The sequence below is a fragment of the Podarcis melisellensis genome (genome assembly GCF_964234715.1).
Source record: "Podarcis melisellensis genome assembly, chromosome: 3".
In the NCBI taxonomy this organism is placed as follows: Eukaryota; Metazoa; Chordata; class Lepidosauria; order Squamata; family Lacertidae; genus Podarcis; species Podarcis melisellensis.
In genome coordinates, this window is record NC_138530.1 from 55,666,444 (window position 1) to 55,685,460 (window position 19,017).

At 39.4% G+C, this 19,017-nt stretch overlaps 1 protein-coding gene across 1 annotated transcript in view; it reads left to right on the forward strand.

Moving 5' to 3' along the window:
* Window positions 1-19,017, forward strand: part of SYNE1 (spectrin repeat containing nuclear envelope protein 1) — a 274,657-nt gene that overhangs the window by 92,046 nt on the left and 163,594 nt on the right. Inside the window, 12 exon segments of the mRNA XM_081905258.1 lie at window positions 1,916-2,063; window positions 6,947-7,174; window positions 7,936-8,034; window positions 9,065-9,252; window positions 9,380-9,503; window positions 11,417-11,583; window positions 12,232-12,385; window positions 12,668-13,296; window positions 14,657-14,836; window positions 15,601-15,751; window positions 16,202-16,360; window positions 17,690-17,872. Coding sequence (XP_081761384.1) covers window positions 1,916-2,063; window positions 6,947-7,174; window positions 7,936-8,034; window positions 9,065-9,252; window positions 9,380-9,503; window positions 11,417-11,583; window positions 12,232-12,385; window positions 12,668-13,296; window positions 14,657-14,836; window positions 15,601-15,751; window positions 16,202-16,360; window positions 17,690-17,872 — 2,410 coding nt within the window.

Genomic DNA, 19,017 nt, shown 5'->3' on the forward strand with positions numbered 1-19,017 from the left:
TCTTTCTCCTAACACCAGATATGTAATTTTTAGTGGTCTTTATTCTTTCTTTCCCACAAGTAGAAAAGCTTCCTTCAGAAGACTTCTAGTGCCTTTTTATTGCTTCCAGTGAGATGCTGTTTTTCAGTGCATGTTTTAACAGATGTAATGTAATTGATCCAGGTGCAAGACAATCATAATTAAGTTGAAAAATATGCATGCATCTTCAACTGACTGTTTGACTTCCTCAGATATGTACTTACCCTAATGTATGGTTTATGTGTATAGCTATATGATTCGTAATGCACATTCATTCTTTGCAGCCTCACAGATTGCCCTGCTCCTTGTGCCCAATTTGTCTCAGTTCAGCTAACAACAGACTTGTCTTCCTAAATAAGATAGAAAATATACGCCATCAGTTGTAAAGCCAGTTATATTCCTTTGGAATTGATGGGTTTTGCAAGTTTGAAATTTGCCCAGAAAGGAAATCCAGCACAACAACAACAACAACAAAAGTTAATAGAGTGGGTTTTAGGCTACTACACATCAAGCATTATTTGTTGAGAAGCATTCTCCCTCTCTTCTACAACAGTTGTGGCATGAGCACAATCACACAGGGATGCTCTTAATGAAGCATGTTACACACCTGGTGGTGGGAGGGAGTGGTAAAATAGTAGCTATGAATGAACAGAAGTGGAACAAAGGAAATGCACAATAGAGATTGAGGGAACTACATTACTATGGAAAAGTAATGTACTAAGAATCACCATGAACTCTTGAACAGTGAACAGGAGCCATTTCAAGGCCTTGCTCAGTAGCTCTGAGTTGTCTGAGATTTCATCAGCTATTGTACACATGCTCTCCAAGATTTACTCCAAAGCCTTAATCCAGAAATGTTTTTTAAGGGAGGGGAAGAATGGAAAGCTAATATCCTAAGGGTGCCAAGGCAGATCTGCTGCAACTGTGTGAGTATGAAATAGGTACATGCACTAAATAGCTGCAATGCTGCATTGAATACCAAGGTGCAGAGTAGGTAGGTAGGAATATGCAGAAATATGCACATGTTCAAAAACCTCTTCTCTACATTTTGTCTTTGTTTCATGGTAAGTCACATCTCCTCAGAACTTCAGTTAATTTGAATGACTCTGAGTGGCGTTCATAGGTTCCAAATTTTTAAATGGCTAACAGTCCCTAATTATAATAAACCTATTTTTTAAAAAATCATTCTTAGGATCTCTTGGCAATGTTGTAGGTGCTACAGGGTAGCTTCTTGCCAGACTGCTCTTGCTATATGTCTTAAAATCACACATGAGAAGTTATGCTAATTCACACAACTTTTCAGGAGAGAGGAGTAGCAAAGCAACTCCCACACTAAAGGACCCCTGACCATTAGGTCCAGCCGTGACTGACTCTGGGGTTGCGGCGCTCATCTCGCTTTATTGGCCAAGGGAGCTGGCGTACAGCTTCCGGGTCATGTGGCCAGCATGACTAAGCCGCTTCTGGCAAACCAGAGCAGCGCACGGAAACGCCGTTTACCTTCCCGCCGGAGTGGTACCTATTTATCTACTTGCACTTTGACGTGCGTTTGAACTGCTAGGTTGGCAGGAGCAGGGACCAAGCAACGGGAGCTCACCCCGTCGCGGGGATTCAAACCACCAACCTTCTGATCGGCAAGTCCTAGGCTCTGTGGTTTAACCCACAGCGCCACCCGCGTCCCTCAACTCCCACACTACTGAGGTAATATAAGGGCAGACTCCTGAGGTGCTATAACTTTTATAAAACCTGTAAACCGACATATGAAATATACTTTTAAAAAATTAATAAAAAAGGCATGCTATTATGTAAGCATTTTCAGCAAACTAGAGATGTAAGAAAATGGGCATAGTTCAACAGTAACAAACTGTTAATTTTTTCTACTAAATATGGTTGATTTTAGTATTAAAACCATGGAAATGGTGAAAAACAAATGGGATCATTTTGGCAAAAATTTTGAAGCTTTGTCCATCTGGATCACTGAAAAAGAAAAAGAGCTGGATACCTTGGAAACAACATCGTCCTTGGATATGCAAATCAGCCAAGTCAAGGTGATTGGTTCGCATTATATTTAGCATTAAAATACTGCTTTCTCTCTTCTCCTCTAGAAAGCCTCAAAAGAGAGGAAAATGCTTTTATCTGATTTCACAGCTGCAAAGATGTAAAAAAGAATGTATCACATTTTGAGACAAAGATACCAAGGAGGAAGGTTTTGCAGGAGGTGTGGCCCCCCCATAGAGTTGAATTTACACTCAGACCTTTTAGTTTATGTAATAGGAAAACATATAATGGTGTGAATATATAGATATATTTTCCATTAATATTCTTTACCTGCAAAATATCCTCATGGTATATTTTCACAGAGTGTATAATGTTTTATATCGTGCTATGTATTGCAGCCAGTGGCTACAGTAATTTATTCCAGTATAGTAGATAATTTATGATTTTTGTGTATCTTGTTTCTCAAATAATGCTGAAATAATAAAGCAACTACTGGGCTCAGCGGCTTCTATACTCAAACCTTTGCTACATACTTTGAATTCTTTTTGTCATATGCTAGGTTCTGTTCTCTTTTTCCTGGTACATTAATAAAATATCAGATGCACATAGTATCTTCAAGTGCTCCTTGATTGTGAACAAGAAAAAGTTGCCCATTTCAGAGGATTGTTTTTATTTCTATGCCATTTTGTTGCAAATGCACAAACACACAAACATATTTTCAACTCTCTCTTTTTCTCAGTGGCAAATAATTCAGCTGAAAGCTATGCCTTTATTATGTGATTGGAATCCCCCCACCCAACAGATGGCTAGAACTGATAATCTTTTGTAGGATGGTGGTTCCTAGATTTAAAAGCAACAACACTTGCAACCAAGGATTTACTAGCATCATAAGAGTAAACAGTGAAGCATGTCAGTGCTTGATGACCACTTTTGCACCATGGGGGAATAGAAGTGCAAGCTACTCCCTCCACAATGTCTTATATGTGGTGTCAGGTCTGGTGAAATTCACCATTCTCAATGGATTCTGGGGTTAATGTGTCCCAGAAATGAAAATATCATTTTTATTTTTATTTTTCTTCCATTGAGCATTTTTGCTTAGAGTTTCAAGCTGACAGCTTGAGGTCTACTCTACTCAAGTCCTTTTAAGTTTCTTGAAAATCAGTGGTGCTTAAGTGCTCCTGATTCATGAATAGCAGAAGATCTGAGCCAAATAAATAAATAAATCTTAGGCAAGTTTCTTAGCTTGTACTGTGGCTCCATTTCATTCTATCAGAAGGCATTTTAAAAGCAGCCCATTGCTCTTTTTTCTGTATTCTGAAATACATATTTGATAAAACTTTCTGAAATCAGAACATAAGCTGTAGAAAAGTGTCATTAAATTTCTATACTTAAATCTGGAAATGAGAATATCCACCATGTCTTAAAACAATGGGGAGGGATACTCTTTAAAACTTACAGTAGCAAATTATCCTAATTACTACAAAAATGTATGTACTGCAGTTTTATGTTATCTGTTTTTATTTGTTAAGGAATAGATTTCATGGGAAATATTTTTTCCAAACCAAAATATTTGGATAATATACAATATTCCAATTTAAATTACAACTCACATATTACGTCTTTTGCAAATACTGTTTTGTGGTGGTGATGTTTTGGTTCATGTTGGTGTGTGTTAATGGCCCAGCTTGCATGTCATGTTAAACCATAATTTAATTATTGTTTCATGCAAATGAGCAGCATGTCAAGGCACACTTTTCCAAAGTCCCTGCTTCACTTCTCCTGCACTCTTCTCCTTGGCTGTACCAGAAGCAGCAAACCACAAGTCTGGGCTTGTTTCTCTCTGAACAAACTATGTGTGGTAACCAAGATTTGTTAATGGCTTGCTGCTCATGGTTGGGGGGAAACAACCACAAGCTCAGGGTCAGCTGACATGACATGCTAGGGATTATGCTTTGTTGTTGCCAGTACAATGTAGCCTAGTGAAGTGGGGACTTTTGGGCCATTTATGCTTTCATGCAATGTGCATTGCCATGCTGACTGGGGTTGATGGGAATCTAAAACATCTGGATGGCATTGAGTTAGCAAAGGTGTGTGTAACATAAAAAGTGAACACAGTGATTGTGTGCTAGTATATATATGTTTGTTCTTGTCTGTGTGCCTATATGAGCTCGTGTATCCTTTATATATTTTCAGCTGAATTACAGAAGATAAGTAAATATTACTAAATTTTGAGATATTTTGAGAAAAATGCCTTAAAAGAGAAATATAAACACACAAAATTGAATGAGGAAATATATCCAGAAATAATGAAACTAGTTAAGTGGATGCCTAAACTTCAGGTTCAAACTTACTGCTGTTCTTCTAGGTCACATTCCTAGAATAAGGGTGTATATAAACATGTGACTTCGTTCACTTGGTTTAGTCAGCTTGTTTGTTGCTTCTTGTTGCATGTGCTAAACTGTGGTATTGATAATGCATTTGGGGAGACAGATATGTAAATAATTCTCCTCTAGTAAGGTGGTTCTGTTTGATCGTCATTAACACCATTCTAACTGCAAGAATCTGAGACAAATATTGGTTAGCAGCATAAGGAGGGCCAACTGGAGATCCAGGCAGTGATTTTACCTGACATCCTGCTCTTGTTCTGGATTACAAATGCCAAAGTATAACATATTTGCACCTTGCGTCAATTGTGAAGGGCATATGCATGTCTCAAATGTAACTTTCCTCTTTATAATACACAACAATGTAAATGAGAAAGGATTGGCCTCTTCCATTCAGTATATATGAAAAGGTAGCACACGTAGGGTATGTGCATCTGTGCTCGGTTCTACTATAGAACTGGATTTCACCTTTTCTGCTTTGGAGGGGACAACAGCAATTATCACCATAAGCTGACAACCGTGGACATATGCACGTTTATAAGGCAATATAGTTTTTTTTAAGAAAAGCCAAAATAAAAATAAAAAGCAAGTACAATAAGTACACAAGAAATGTATATTTGTGAAGATTTATTCTGCTTTGCATAATATAATGTGGTTCATATTAAACAATACAGTAATATATAAACAGCACACTATTATCATATCAAAGTTATGTTTTATTGCATTTTAATACAATAAAACATGCTTTTAGATATAAAGGTTTAGAGCATAAAATGCTTCTTGGTAAGCATGATGTGGGAGCGAGCCACCCACATCATTTCTTAAGGGTTACCGATGACCGGATTTTGGAGAGTTCAGGGTGCTGAAAAGGGAATAGTGTGAGAAAATCTCCCTCCACTCTTCCATGAGTGGAAGTTAGCATCCAAACCACACTGTTTGTTATATTTTCATAATTCCTCTGATGAAGTGAGTTTTCCTTCAAAGGCTTTTGGGCATTAACAGTAATTCAAGAAGCCTTTTTAAAGAACACTATATTTAATTGCAATGTGAACTCCTAGAAGAGAAAGACATGTTATATATACATCTCTTGTGCACCTATTGTCATTGCCTTTTGTTTTAAATTGATTTTATACCATTTTAACTGTCATGGCTTCCTCCAGAAAATCCCAAGAACTGTAATTTGGAGGCACTGTGAGAGTTATGTTTGAGAGCAGTATTCCCCTCACAAAATCATAGCACCCTGTGGTTAGAGAACTAAACTTAGATCTTTTTAAGCCTGCCTTGAGGTTAGCTCAGTTGGTTAGAGTGTAGTGCTAATAATGAAAAGGTTGCTGGTTCGATCCCCGTAAGGGGCAGCTGCATATTCCTGCATTCCAGCGGGTTGGACTAGATGGTCCTCAGGGTCCCTTCCAACTCTATGATCACACACACACACACACACACACACACACACATAGACACAGTAACCTGGATTGTTTTTCTGTGGAACAAAATAAGCCCATAGCAAAATGCCCACAATCCCTTCGGCTTCTCAGAATCACTAGGTGAAAGAGGATAAATGGATAATTTCATGTTAGCCTGGCTAGGCGCATAAACCAGGAGAAACGCCAATAGTTATTCTCACAATAATGGTTGGTAGGCAGGAGTCCAAAGCCACCCACACTCTCCATTTATTGCTGCATGTTAGAAGATGAGTGTGGGAGTAAGATTATATAACAGGTACCTGCTTTACAGAAAGATGAAATGTTTTGGCTACAATAGCAGTCAGAGTGTTTCCCACAGGACATGTGAAAATACTGACAAACGATAGCCTGTTATAATTTGATTAATTCCAAATGCATACCTGGAAACTTAAATCTGGTGAATTGTCATGGAATCATCTTAAAGAATGACTTAATAATTTTTCTGACTTACTATGGGGGAGGCACAATGTTTTCTAGCAGAAAAACTAGTAAAAGTCCATTATTGTTTAACGTGATCTGCATATTAAAAATCAAATAGTTAAATAGTTACTGATAATGCAGTGCTGTGATATATGCCCAGCGCTTTTTTTCTGGGGGGGGGGGACTCAGGGGTACACATACCCCTAAACATTTTGAGAATCTAAGTTTGGCCTCATTGAGGAGCAGTTTTTCAATATGAGTAGGAAAATGAGACTAAACATTTTTTATAGAAAAAAGTACTGTATATTACATACATATACCATAGCACAATATTGCCATTAACAAATTAACTACTGAGTTTGTAATATGCTGATCATGTTAAAACTTTAATTGTCTTTCACTGTATTTCCTGCTACAAAGCAATATAACTATTTGCAATGGAGTGCCGCTTGCTCTCCATAGAGAGAGTCCCGTGCATTTGTGAATCATTCACCATCCATCTGCAGCTGCTATCTGGAACTATTTAATTTGGTTTCATGTGGTGGCTGCAATGTGTGAAGTCGCCCAAGAACAAATGTAACTATCTCCTATATATGTGTATGGCTCGCAGGAAAGCAATAAACACATGCTATAGATTCTTTACGTACAAATTTATTTGCATTTTAGGTCATTATTAAAGAAATAGACGACAAGGAAAATGAAATCCCAAGCTTAGAAAAGGATGCTCAGTCATTTTCTCAATATCTTACATCTGGAGAATCAGCACATATCAAAGCCAAGTTGACACAGATCAGAAGGTATTGGGAAGAACTCCGGGACCGTACACAGCATCTGGAAGGATCAGTAACTGGAAAGGCATCAGTACAGCAAAAATTTGAAGAAAACTTTGCAAAGGTAGACAACGTAAACTTGTTCTGTCATTCAAAAGAGAGTGGCCATTAAATGTAATGTCAGGGAAGACCTCAAAAAGTGCACTTGAAAGAAATACTTTCTGTTGTACACACTTGAATTAATGGGGTATTTTGTATGCATGAGTTGCAATCCTCTGCGGGTAATGTAATGCTAAAACTAGACTAAAACCAAGATGAACTAGACTGATGTGCCTGCAGAACAGAAAGTGTCACCATATTTTTTAAATTATCCATTCTTGTTGGGGATATGGAGTGCAGTGTTTCCCAACCTTGGGCCTCCAGCTGTTTTTGAACTACAATTCCCATCATCCCTGACCACTGGTCTTGCTAGCTAGGAATGATGGGAGTTGTAGACCAAAAACATCTGGAGGCCCAAGGTTGGGAAACACTGATGGAGTGTAACACTCTCTATGTCTACTCAGAAGTAAGCCCCACCAACTTCAGCTGGACCTAGTCCAGTTACGGGTGTAAGGTTTTCCTCCAAAGAGTTGGATGCAATGCTAGGCCTACTCAACAGAGTACATCTGTTGGAATTAACTGACATGACTAACGTAGGTCCATTAATTTCAATGTGTCTACTCTGAGTAGAACTTAGTTGGCTGCAGCCCAGAGCTTTCTACCTTGAGCAGAATTAACTGGAGTGGGGGTACCGGTGGGATTTCCTACCAAATAAGCATGCATAGATGTGTAGATATTTGTAACTTTGTAAATCTTTAGTACTTTTTCTTAATTTCTCTGGTTCAGGCCCAAGAGGAGCTGTGCAGATATGAAGGAAAACTGGCAGAGACTGATACTTCATGCTGTTCCTCAGCAGAGACTTACAAGGCCCTTCATAATGTTACGGTAAATATATATAAAGTTTGTTACCTAGTTTCATGTTTAGCATGGAAGAGGTATTTGTACTGGCTGTAGCCAACATTCACCCAACTGAAATAATCTTGGTTGAACATTACTTCTGCAATCAGCAATCTTGGTGTTGTGGGGGCAAGAGAGAAGCCCCATTTGTTTTAAACAAGCGTGAGCAGGGGTGGTCAACAGGACTAACAGAACAGGTGGGGGAAAGTTAGCTAAAAATGATATTATTTCAGTTCCACCCAGTAACACTACTGCCCTAAGACAGTCTTAAGAAGGCTAATCAGAAAGCTATAAGTGTTGTAGGGAAGCATTCCCCCAATTCAGCCTTCCAGAAAAAATAAAATATGACAGCAGTTGCCTTTTGTCCACAGCATAGTGGTGTTACTACAGATAGTTTTGCATGTTTTGGTGCCACCATCAATAAAGCCTTGTAACCTCTAAGTATCAGCCTGGGTTGAGCAGTTATACAACCAGCCAAGCCTGAACACCTTCTGGAATTACTGCACTTGTTGTTTAGTCGTTTAGTCGTGTCCGACTCTTCGTGACCCCCATGGACCAGAGCATGCCAGGCACTTCTGTCTTCCACTGCCTCCCGCAGTTTAGTCAAACTCATGACTGGTAGCTTTGAGAACACTGTCCAATCTTGTCCTCTGTCGTCCCCTTCTCCTTGTGCCCTCCATCTTTCCCAACATCAGGGTCTTTTCCAGGGAGTCTTCTCTTCTCATGAGGTAGCCAAAGTATTGGAGCCTCAGCTTCACGATCTGTCCTTCCAGTGAGCACTCAGGGCTGATTTCCGTCAGATTGGATAGGTTTGATCTTCTTGCAGTCCACAGGACTCTCAAGAGTCTCTTCCAGCACCATAATTCAAAAGCATCAATTCTTCTTCTACTGCCTTTGAGTATGAGTTAAATAAAGCCATGACATAATTAGTTCTACTTCTTTTTAGCTATGTGCAAGACTATGTGAGGGCCACAGGGTTGGTAATTGTCTTCTCTTTTGTTGTGTTGAATTAAATAAGGATCTTTGTCAAGTTCTGGAAAAAATGAACCAAACATTGGCTTCTCTGTCATCTGGTTCTCGCAAGATCATGAATAAAGAAAAAGCCGCCCAGGATGTTTTGATGCTTCAGCAAAGACATGAAATGGTTTTGAGACAAGCTAAAGATAGACAGGCCTCACTAGAGGTTCACCTAGCACAGTGGCAGAGGTGAGAAAATCACTGTGTGATAAGCAGGCAGAAAATATATCTGCAGCTGTCTCCCAGCTTTTGGTTTCGTGGGACTTGAACTGATGAGATTTATTTTTATTTTATTTTATTGGCTGTGTTCTGGTAGACAGGAGAAGGAGCTCTCCGCCTTCACGATTTGGCTAGAAAGGTGTGAAGCTGCAGCCAGACCTTCAGAGCAACATGTTTCTGCCGACAGAGTCAAAGTGGAAAGTGAGCTGCAGTTAGTCCAAGTAAGTTTTGTGGGTTGGCATAGGTTGCTTGCATTGTTCTTGTAGGTTATACTGGGAAATAATTACATGCTATTATTGTTTTGCAAAACAATGTGTAGACCTGCAACTCGTGGCAGCTTTCCACTGAATGCTTGAAAGGAGCTAAGCTTAAGGCATAATTTTAAAATCTGCTCACTGAAATGAGCTCAAGACATAGGGTTGTATTCAACATAGTGCTAAGCAAGCAATTCCGTAATGCAAGGATTTCTGCTTGTGCAACAGAATACATACACATACTATATCTGTTATGGGGTCCCCCAACCATCCAGAGCAGGTTTGAGGAGGACATGGGGTGAATTCAGAGGGGTGGAAGTCCCATTGCACTAGCAGTAATCTTTGTGCTGACAAAGATTAGGTACTGATTTACCCAGTTTCTGGAATGCCTGAAGCGAACACAATTGCTGGTCCATCAGGCTGAATACAACCCAACAGGTTCTCACAAACCTCTTGTTTGACTGCCTATGTGGGACCACCAAAAGAGGTGTTTGGGTTAGTAGCCACACGTTGTGTACACCTTGCCTCAGTAACATACATGATGCCTACAACAGTTTCTCTGTTTGCAAATATGCTCATGGATTCAAAAACATTGGTGACCCTGTGCTTAGTAAATGAATTCAACAGATAATCTACACACATAAAATATCAAATGCAACATTTTATATCAAATGTCACCACCATTCAAAACTCAATATCCTTTTCTGACTACTTTTCATCCAAATTGCAATGACATATACTTTCATAACAAAAAAAATTTCCTTCCAGTAGCACCTTAAAGACCAACTAAGTTAATTCTTGGTATGAGCTTTCGTGTGCATGCACACATCTTCAGATACACTGAAACAGAAGTTACCAGACCCTTCTATATAGTGAGAAGGTGGGGAGGGGTATTACTCAGAAGGGTGGTGGGAATGGGTGATTGGCAGATAGCTGTGATGAGCCTGTTGACGACTCTTAATGACTGCAATAGGTCTTACAGGAAAAAGCAAGGGGTGAGAAGGTGAAAAATGGCTTTGTCATGTATAATGAGATAAGAATCCAAGGTCTTTGTTCAGACCAGGTGTCTCCATGGTTTTAAGTTTGGTGATAAGTTGCAATTCAGCAGCTTCTCTTTCTAGTCTATTTCTGAAATTCCTTTGTAGTAAAACAGCTATCTGGTAACTTCTGTTTCAGTGTATCTGAAGAAGTGTGCATGCACACGAAAGCTCATACCAAGAATTAACTTAGTTGGTCTTTAAGATGCTACTGGAAGGAATTTTTTTTTTTTTTTGTTTTGACTATGGCAGACCAACACAGCTACCTATCTGTAACATATACTTGCATGTTGGGGAAAACAACATGGAACCAAATTCTGTAATATATTTCAGCTCTGTGTTGTCATGCTTTTGGCAAACCAGATTTCTTACAGTTGCCAAACGTGTAGGAGGCCTCACAGCAGTTAAAAATCAATCCTAGCAATGGCACCCTTTGTTTCAAGCCACCCTGAGGATTTCAGTAAACATGGTTTCACATTGCTCTCAAACTAATGTTTGTTGTTTCTATTTGCTATCATTGATTTCTAGATATTTTTGGTGTTTTGTTTTGTTTTTACTTTTTCTAAATCTAAAATAATTATATTTTAATTTGAATTTTGTTGTTAGAATTTTCTTTATACATTTCCAGTATTGTTTTAAGGAAACTAATTCAGGACAACATTCAGCAATGAGAACTGAGACTTGCATAATAAATTCAGTCAATTGCAATGCCTCGTTAAATACTGCAAAATTAAGTCACTTACAATTTAACTTTCTCTAGATGTGTTTGGTTCAAAGTTATAATTATAATATTTACATATTAAAGGGTTGACACTAAGATATATATATATATTTGTTTCTCAGGATTTGCAATCTGATATTGCATCCTATGCTTCATTGTATACCAGCCTATTGGAGTTAAATGAATCACTATTTAAAACAAGTTCCAGCGAAAGTGTGAAAACGCTTAAAAAAGACTTGGAAGACTTAGATAGAAGATGGAAAACTCTACCTCAGATAATTAACAAAAGGTTTGTGTTTCTGTTTAAATAGCAGCACTTTACTCGCAAACAGATGCTGATCACTGTCAGAATGCAGAATGCCACAAGTTAATGTGACGAATGTAATGGAAATCACACACTGGGCTATGTTGTTTGATGGGGACTAAAGTGGAGAGTACAACAATCCAAGAAACCCATATGTACAATCACTGGCATTTTTCTGTTTTCTGCATGGAAGACATTCAGCTCTGAAGTTCAAGACAATGTCTACTTTGAGCAACAGAGTAGGTGATAGGAACTGCTTTATACAACCTCAATGTGGGGATCATTCACTTGGTCAGCTCCCCAACAAAAGTTTATTTGAGAATGCACTCTGAAAGAGAAGAGGTTATGAGATTGTTTTCCTTTCGAGTGATACATCTCTCTATTCACTGTGTCAGCTCTCCTATTTGTCTGTGCCCCTGCAGGGATGAGCCATGCAAAATTTGTGTTTGATTAGCTGTACCTGTTTATCATTATTATTTCCCACAGCTGTGTTTTTTATTCCCACATGGAGGATTGTGCTGTACATTACTTACATAATTGAATATGTAACATTCTTTTATTGCATCCTTAACTAAAAAAAAATTCTGACCAAGTCAAGATAAAAATGAAAATGTTACTTTCAACATCTTCCAGGATAAATTTCCTCCAGTCTGTTGTTGCTGAGCATAGACAGTACGATGAGCTACTCCTCAGTTTTTCTGACTGGATTAAGCAATTTCTTGGTAAACTACATGCTACATCTGAAATAAATACAGCTGATCAACAGCCTGCTGTATGTCACAATAAGGTAAATTCAGTGACATCTTTATCACATTTCTGGGTCACTTCTGGGTCTAGTATGATGTGTGTATACATGGTTGTGCACATATTGAAAGCTCGTAAATGGCAGGCTGCCTGTAATAAAAGTTGTACAGAATTTTTTTGGGGGGGAGGAAATGAGCAGAAATTTAGTAACAACAAATGACTATAACATCAAATTTGCTGGCAGTGCCAAGCAAGGCATATGCCAAGAAGAGGTGTTTTCCTTTTGCATTTTAACACTTTTTATTCCCTACCTTCATCTTAACAGGAACACAGAATGGAAGTGGAAGGAAAGTTCAAAGAACTACAGAGTCTGAAGAGTCATGTTGAAAAGCTGTGCTCTTTCAGTCGGCCAGAAGATCACAGTGTGTTCCAGAAGAAGGCTGAAGACTGTCTCCAGCTCTATCAGGAGGCCAGTCAGGTAATTAGCCGCAGGCAAGATGTTTTGCCCCACCTGAAGGCCTTCTTAGAGCTTCATACTGCTGCATCACAAGTTCTTCACCATTTGAGGCAGATGGTAGAAACTACTGGAAACATGGACAAGTCTAAATCCGAAGTTCTGGAGAAGGAATTGAGTGAGGTTATTCAAGATGTCAGCAAACTGGAATCTACAGCAGCCAGTTTAGATACATCCCTTACTAAAGCACAATATCATTTAAAACATGGAAGCTCTGAGCAAAGAATCTCCTGCAGGAGTATCGCCGACAATATCTGCATAGAATTAGAGTCCATCCAGTCTTTGCTGGGAACGAAACAGAGTGAAGCAGAAGCCCTGGGAGCTCTGCACAGGTCTGTCATGGAACGCAAAGAACAGCTCTTAAAAAGCATTGAAGATATCGAAGAAAGGGCTGACAAGGAAGGACTGAATGAACCAAGCCTTCAAGAAGTTCAGCAAAGGTAAAACAAAAAGGAATGCATGCATCACGTGAGGATAACTTTCTCAACTGGTTCTTAACTCATTTCACTTACTAAGATTGTGTATTGAGTCAAAAAAGCATTTTTATTTTTTTATTTTTTTGCTGTCTGGTCTCATTGACCTGATTTATAAATCTGTAAGTTGTGGGTCTTAGTCAAAAGAATTGGAACAGACATTATTGTATCAATAGGGCTCGATTTTAAGGCAATGGATCTTGTGCTATATTCTGAGTGGAAGCTCAAAGCATGTAAGTATGTGTAGCCGTAAGTAGGTTTCCATTATATGATGGTACTGGTCTAGGTTGAGGTTGATGGTGGGGTGGAGTTGTTAGTTTTAGCCCTTCATCCTTTTTCTTGATGAAAGTAATAAGGTTAATTGTCAAAACAATAGATACTTTATATGCCAAATGCTTAAGACATACATATTTGTATGGAATGGGATATAAAATTTAAGATGTGAAGGCATTTGTATGGAAAACAGTTACAATAATAGAACTTACCGTACATTGGACAAAAATAGACTAAATTTCAGAAAATATTTGCAAGTACACTGTCTATCAGGAATGGGGTTGGTGTTAACCTTCCTAAGTAGCTAGGTATATGGTTAACAGCAAATAATATAAATCTGTATAAAGATAATTATTTTAAAACCTGGGAAGATATTAAAAGAAATTTGCAATTTTGGGACAGAATGAAACTTTCACTGTTAGGTAGAGTGTCGACTATAAAAATGAATGTATTGCCAATAATGTTATTTTTGTTTCAATCAATTCCAGTGATTGGCAAGACAGATTGTTTCAATGTATGGCAAAAAAGATAATTCTAAATAAATCTGGTAAGGGGAAAAACCAAGAATAAAATATTGATAGAGGCAAAAGAGAGAGGAGGTTTCTCCCTGCCAGATATGAGATTATATTATGAAGCATCATGTCTTTGTTGGTTAAAGGAATGGATGATATTGGAGAATTCACATATCTTAGATTTAGAACTTCAAGATAATATTTGTGGTATGAAAATGTGAAAGTACACAAAGGATTTACAAATCACATAATTAGGGAAAAAATTGTATAGAGTATGGGATAAATACAAAAATTTAATGAAGACAAAAACACCACTTTGGCTCTCTCTCTTAGAATATATATTGTACTACAATTTGATTCATATAATCACAGTTGCTATAGAATGTTATTGTGATGCTTAACCAAATATTATATTATATTTTTGTCTGTTTGCAGAGGTGTAGCTTTGTTTGTCTGTTGTTTTGTTTGGTGATGTTATATTTATTTATTAATGAAGAAACCTAAAAACAAATTAACAATACGTAATAAATGTTGATTTACAGATTAAGGATTTTTAATCAGTTGGATGATGAACTGAATTCTCACCAGCATGAACTAAAATGGCTGATGAGCAGAGCAAAGCAAATTGCCCAAAAAGATATAACCCGTGCTCAAGCAGTTGACAAGGAGATTAATTGTTTGGAAGTCACCTGGGAGGATACTAAGAAACTTATTCAAGAAAAGTAGGTATTTAATTAATTGCAATATTTAAACATTGAAGGTTTTTATAAATATGTTGTATTGACTTAATACACGCTGCTAGAGTTGTAGGTGTAAGTATCCTCCTTCAAGTTGTTCTGAAGAGGGTCAAGCTTTTGCAAAAACTCCAGCTGAATGGTGGCAAATGCTCTGCTAGCATTTGAATGCCCATAGAGGCTTAAAGTCACTCACAAAGCACCTCCTATCTCTCCCTTCCCCTTAGTTCAAAAATTTACCTTTGGAGCAGGAGAAAGTCGTGGAGGTTTTTATTCCACCCCTATTAGATTCTGGTACTGATAGTTCCAATCAGGAACATACACACTACCAAGGTTCTGGAAGAGGTCACTATTGCATTGTAAGTTTCTGTGCCAGAGGTCACTATTGCTACCTTCCCCTAGAAACCCAAATGCGGGTTTCTAGACCAAGGAGAAGGGCAAGAGTGGCAGTTCCACTTTATGTGGTCAAGGTGAGCATACTGCTGCAAGCAAAATTGCAGGCTATTTAGTTCTGTTCACAAGCATTTGAACAGGGCTGCTCAAAGGAGCAAAACAGCTTTATTGGCTGCTTTATGTACGTACCTCCATTTTCTACTTGGACTTTTGTATCAAAGTGCATGTCCTCATATCTGCTGCTGCATATCATGGGAAGGGAACTACAAGGCAACAGGAAATTCTGCATGATCAATCATACTCTGGGCGCACAGTAGACAAAGTATACGTGTCATCACATTTTTTTCCTCACATCATAGGCAGGAGCAGTGTTGTGTCCTTGTTGACCTGATAAGAGAATATCAGAGCCTGAAATCCACAGTAAGCAAAGCCATAGAGGTTGCTAGCAATGTTACAATGACAAAAGGCATGTTGAAGGACCAGGAAGATGTTAGATGGGCTTTATCAAAGGTAAATTAAAATACTTTCATCCTAAAAAAAAGGTAGTAATTATTTAGTGAATCGTTTTAGCAGGATTATAGTCATCTGCCGATTCTTCACTTTTGAGGATAGATTCTTTTATGCAATGAGCTGCTACATGAGAAGGTAATCCTATGTCACGTAATGTAATGCATAGCAGACATTTGCAAGTGAAACAGTAGGGTTTGGTTGCAGTTGCTTGACTGTGATCTGTATCTGCAATGTAAAACATATGTGCATTGCTTTACCTACAATGCGTAAGTAACTTTATTGCAAAACTCTAGATTGACCTTTTCAAAATAAAAGTAGTTGCTTGAAATCAATGGTGCCTAAGTTGGTCATGATGGAAAGTTTAAAATGTAACGTGTAAAGGTGATTAGGCAGAATGGCTGGTGAATCTGTTTACAGATTTTTGTAACAAGCGAATGTTTCTGTTCACAGCATGAAGCAGCCAGAAATGAGTTGAATGACAGACAGAGGGAATTGGATGCCTTCACTAACAAAGGAAAACACTTGCTAGCAGAACTGAAAAAGATTCCCAACTGTGATCCCATGCTAGTAAAAGTTGACATGGACAGCACTGTGGACAAATGGCTGGATGTAAGCAGTATACAGTCATACCTCGTGTTGCGTTTGCTTCAGGTTGAGCGTTTTCAGGTTGTGTCCCGCGGTGACCCGGAAGTACCGGAAAGGGTTACTTTCGGGTTTCGCCACTCGCGCATGTGCAGATGCTCAAAATGTGAATAACTGAAGTGTGAGTCCAATCATGGGAATGAAGGGTTATATATAATCAGAGCTTGGTGTGTATTACACATAACCATGAAGAATTCATGACACCTTGAAAGATTTTTTTTATTAATTATCAGAATTGCATTGCATCATTTCTCCAAGAAGCACAGTGCAGCATATGCAGAGTTTTCCCATACAGTTCTCAACAATCCTGTGTGTGTGTAGTTTGACTTGAGAAACAGGAACTGGCTCCTTGTCACCCAGTAAATTTCTTGGCCTAGTTGGGGTCTGAACCCGGATCTCTGCAGTCTCAGCCGAACAGTTTATTAAGTACACTATATTTATATAAAATGGAAGGAAATGTGAATTTGATTTCTCAAAGTGCGTCTTTTCTCCTGGCAGGAAATAACTACTTCAGAAGGGAAAGCTTTCATCAGGGAAAGTGTTAAGCCCCCTCCCTACATGTAATGGTTCCAATCCTGATTGTGCCCCACACAGCTCTTATTCTTAAGGAGAAAAGCACACCAATATATTCACACACAGTGCATTATGTAATGCAGTCAGCCTTGAAATTCAGGAGGAGAATGAGGCATTGATTATAGCACTAGTTAACACCAGGCCCCCAGATCCAGTGCCACAGAGGCAGCTTGGCTTTTTACTCTCACTCTGTGCAGATCAAGGAGGAATAAGAAGCACAAAGGTTACCTTTTGTTAGGGTTGCTGCTCCTCTGTGTGCTTCTGGTTAGTGGTGATGACTAGAGAAGGAAGAGGGTTGGGTAGAAATTCACTATAATTTGATGCAACTAGGGAGTGAAGATAATGCAACTGGACAAAGGTTCCTGAGCAAGGCTGCAAGTTCTTTAAAATAAATTCCTGTTTCTGGCATGAGGATAAATTTGAACCCTTGAGGAAGGTCTTCCCTTTTCCCAGTGACTAAGCAGGGGTCCTCGAAAACACACTTGGATCTTGTAAGAACAACAAAGAATCTGGCACCTTTGTCACTCAGTATACAGATGGCATAGTCAGGAGGATGTTCTCAGTCTGTCTTGGCAATCAATGTGAGCTGTGCTAGAATGACAGGTGGGTCAGCAGAACTAAGCAATTAGTTAAGCAATTAATTGACTTAAACTTACTAGAATAATCAATAAAGATTTATTTAATCGGGCAATATCCCTAATTGCTTTCTTCATTGCATAACAGGTTTCAGAGAAGCTTGACGATAGCATAGATAGGCTGAGTGTCAGTGTGTCACTGTGGGAAGATGTCCTGGCAGTTGGTGATGATGTGGATGGGTGGTGCAACAACTCCATCTCACAGATGAATGGCATTGTCAGCAACCTGGCCAGCTGCCAGGGAACCGAGGCTTTCCTGGAAGAATGCCAGGTACCGTTAAATTGTTAACAGGCAACAAATACACATCCGATGAATACACACAATTTACAGGTGTTGAATGCTTTTGGAAGAATTCCCAGCAGAATTGAAAAAGTCAGGAGTACTAAGAATGATGCATCTACCTTTATCTAGATCCTGTGCCTATATCCAATAGTGGTTGGCTCATCTGGCTTCCAATGCCAAGGGTCACTGCCAGTTATCCAGAGACAGAGGGGTAGGGACAAGGCAGCAGGGAGATCAACAAAATGTGGTTGCAGTCACAAATTCCATCAGAGGCTCCCACCATGCTTGCACTGAACTCCTTGTTGCCTTGCTGGTTTCCCTTTTCTTCTCAGTAATGGTTGGCATTGGAAAGCTAGGTGAGCAATGCTGTTGCACTGACCACTACGTCATGTATCTTGAGCTACAAGGAGATTCTGTTGAGGGAGATTCTGTAAACTGAGGACGCTTTGGCACTATGGAAAAAGGACATATGGCAAATTCCCACAGTATTTATCTTTCAGTGGGGGTCAGAAGTGAAGTTTTAGCTTCACCGTGTGTCATGGTCCAGTCTACGGGCGATCTAAGTCCCGGCTGAGGACATTGGGACCGGGGGCAAGATGGCGGGGTGGGAGCAGGAACAAGAGTCCAGAAACCAGGGGTCCAAGGGTCAGGAAGCAAGGAGTCACAAAGTCGAGGGTCCGAGGGTCGAGAAGCAGGGAATCAGGAAGCCGAGGTCCGAGGATCAGGAAGCAAGAAGCCAAACGCAGCAAGGCAGGAATCGTGTTGCTGTGGCGAAGAGCCAAAGGGAAATGCTGACCTTATATCCCTTATATTCCTTCCCGGCTCTTGCCACCAGGTGCAGTGAGTTACCAAGCGGCTTCACCTGTGCAGCCGCGCCTTGCCTCTCCAGAACAAACTTAGGAAGACCCCAGTCCTGTGAAGCCCTACTGGTCACAGGCCTGGTTCCTGCACGCCCTCCTGACACCGTGACCCAAGTTACTTTTCCCAATAGGAATGAATGGCAGCTGTTCACTTATATGGAAAGAATGCACTTAGGGCAGTGGTTTTCAACCAGTGTGCCATGGCACCCTGGGGTGCCTTGAATGACGGTCAGGGGTGCCATGAGCAACACTGGCCTCTGTCCCTCTGTCCTT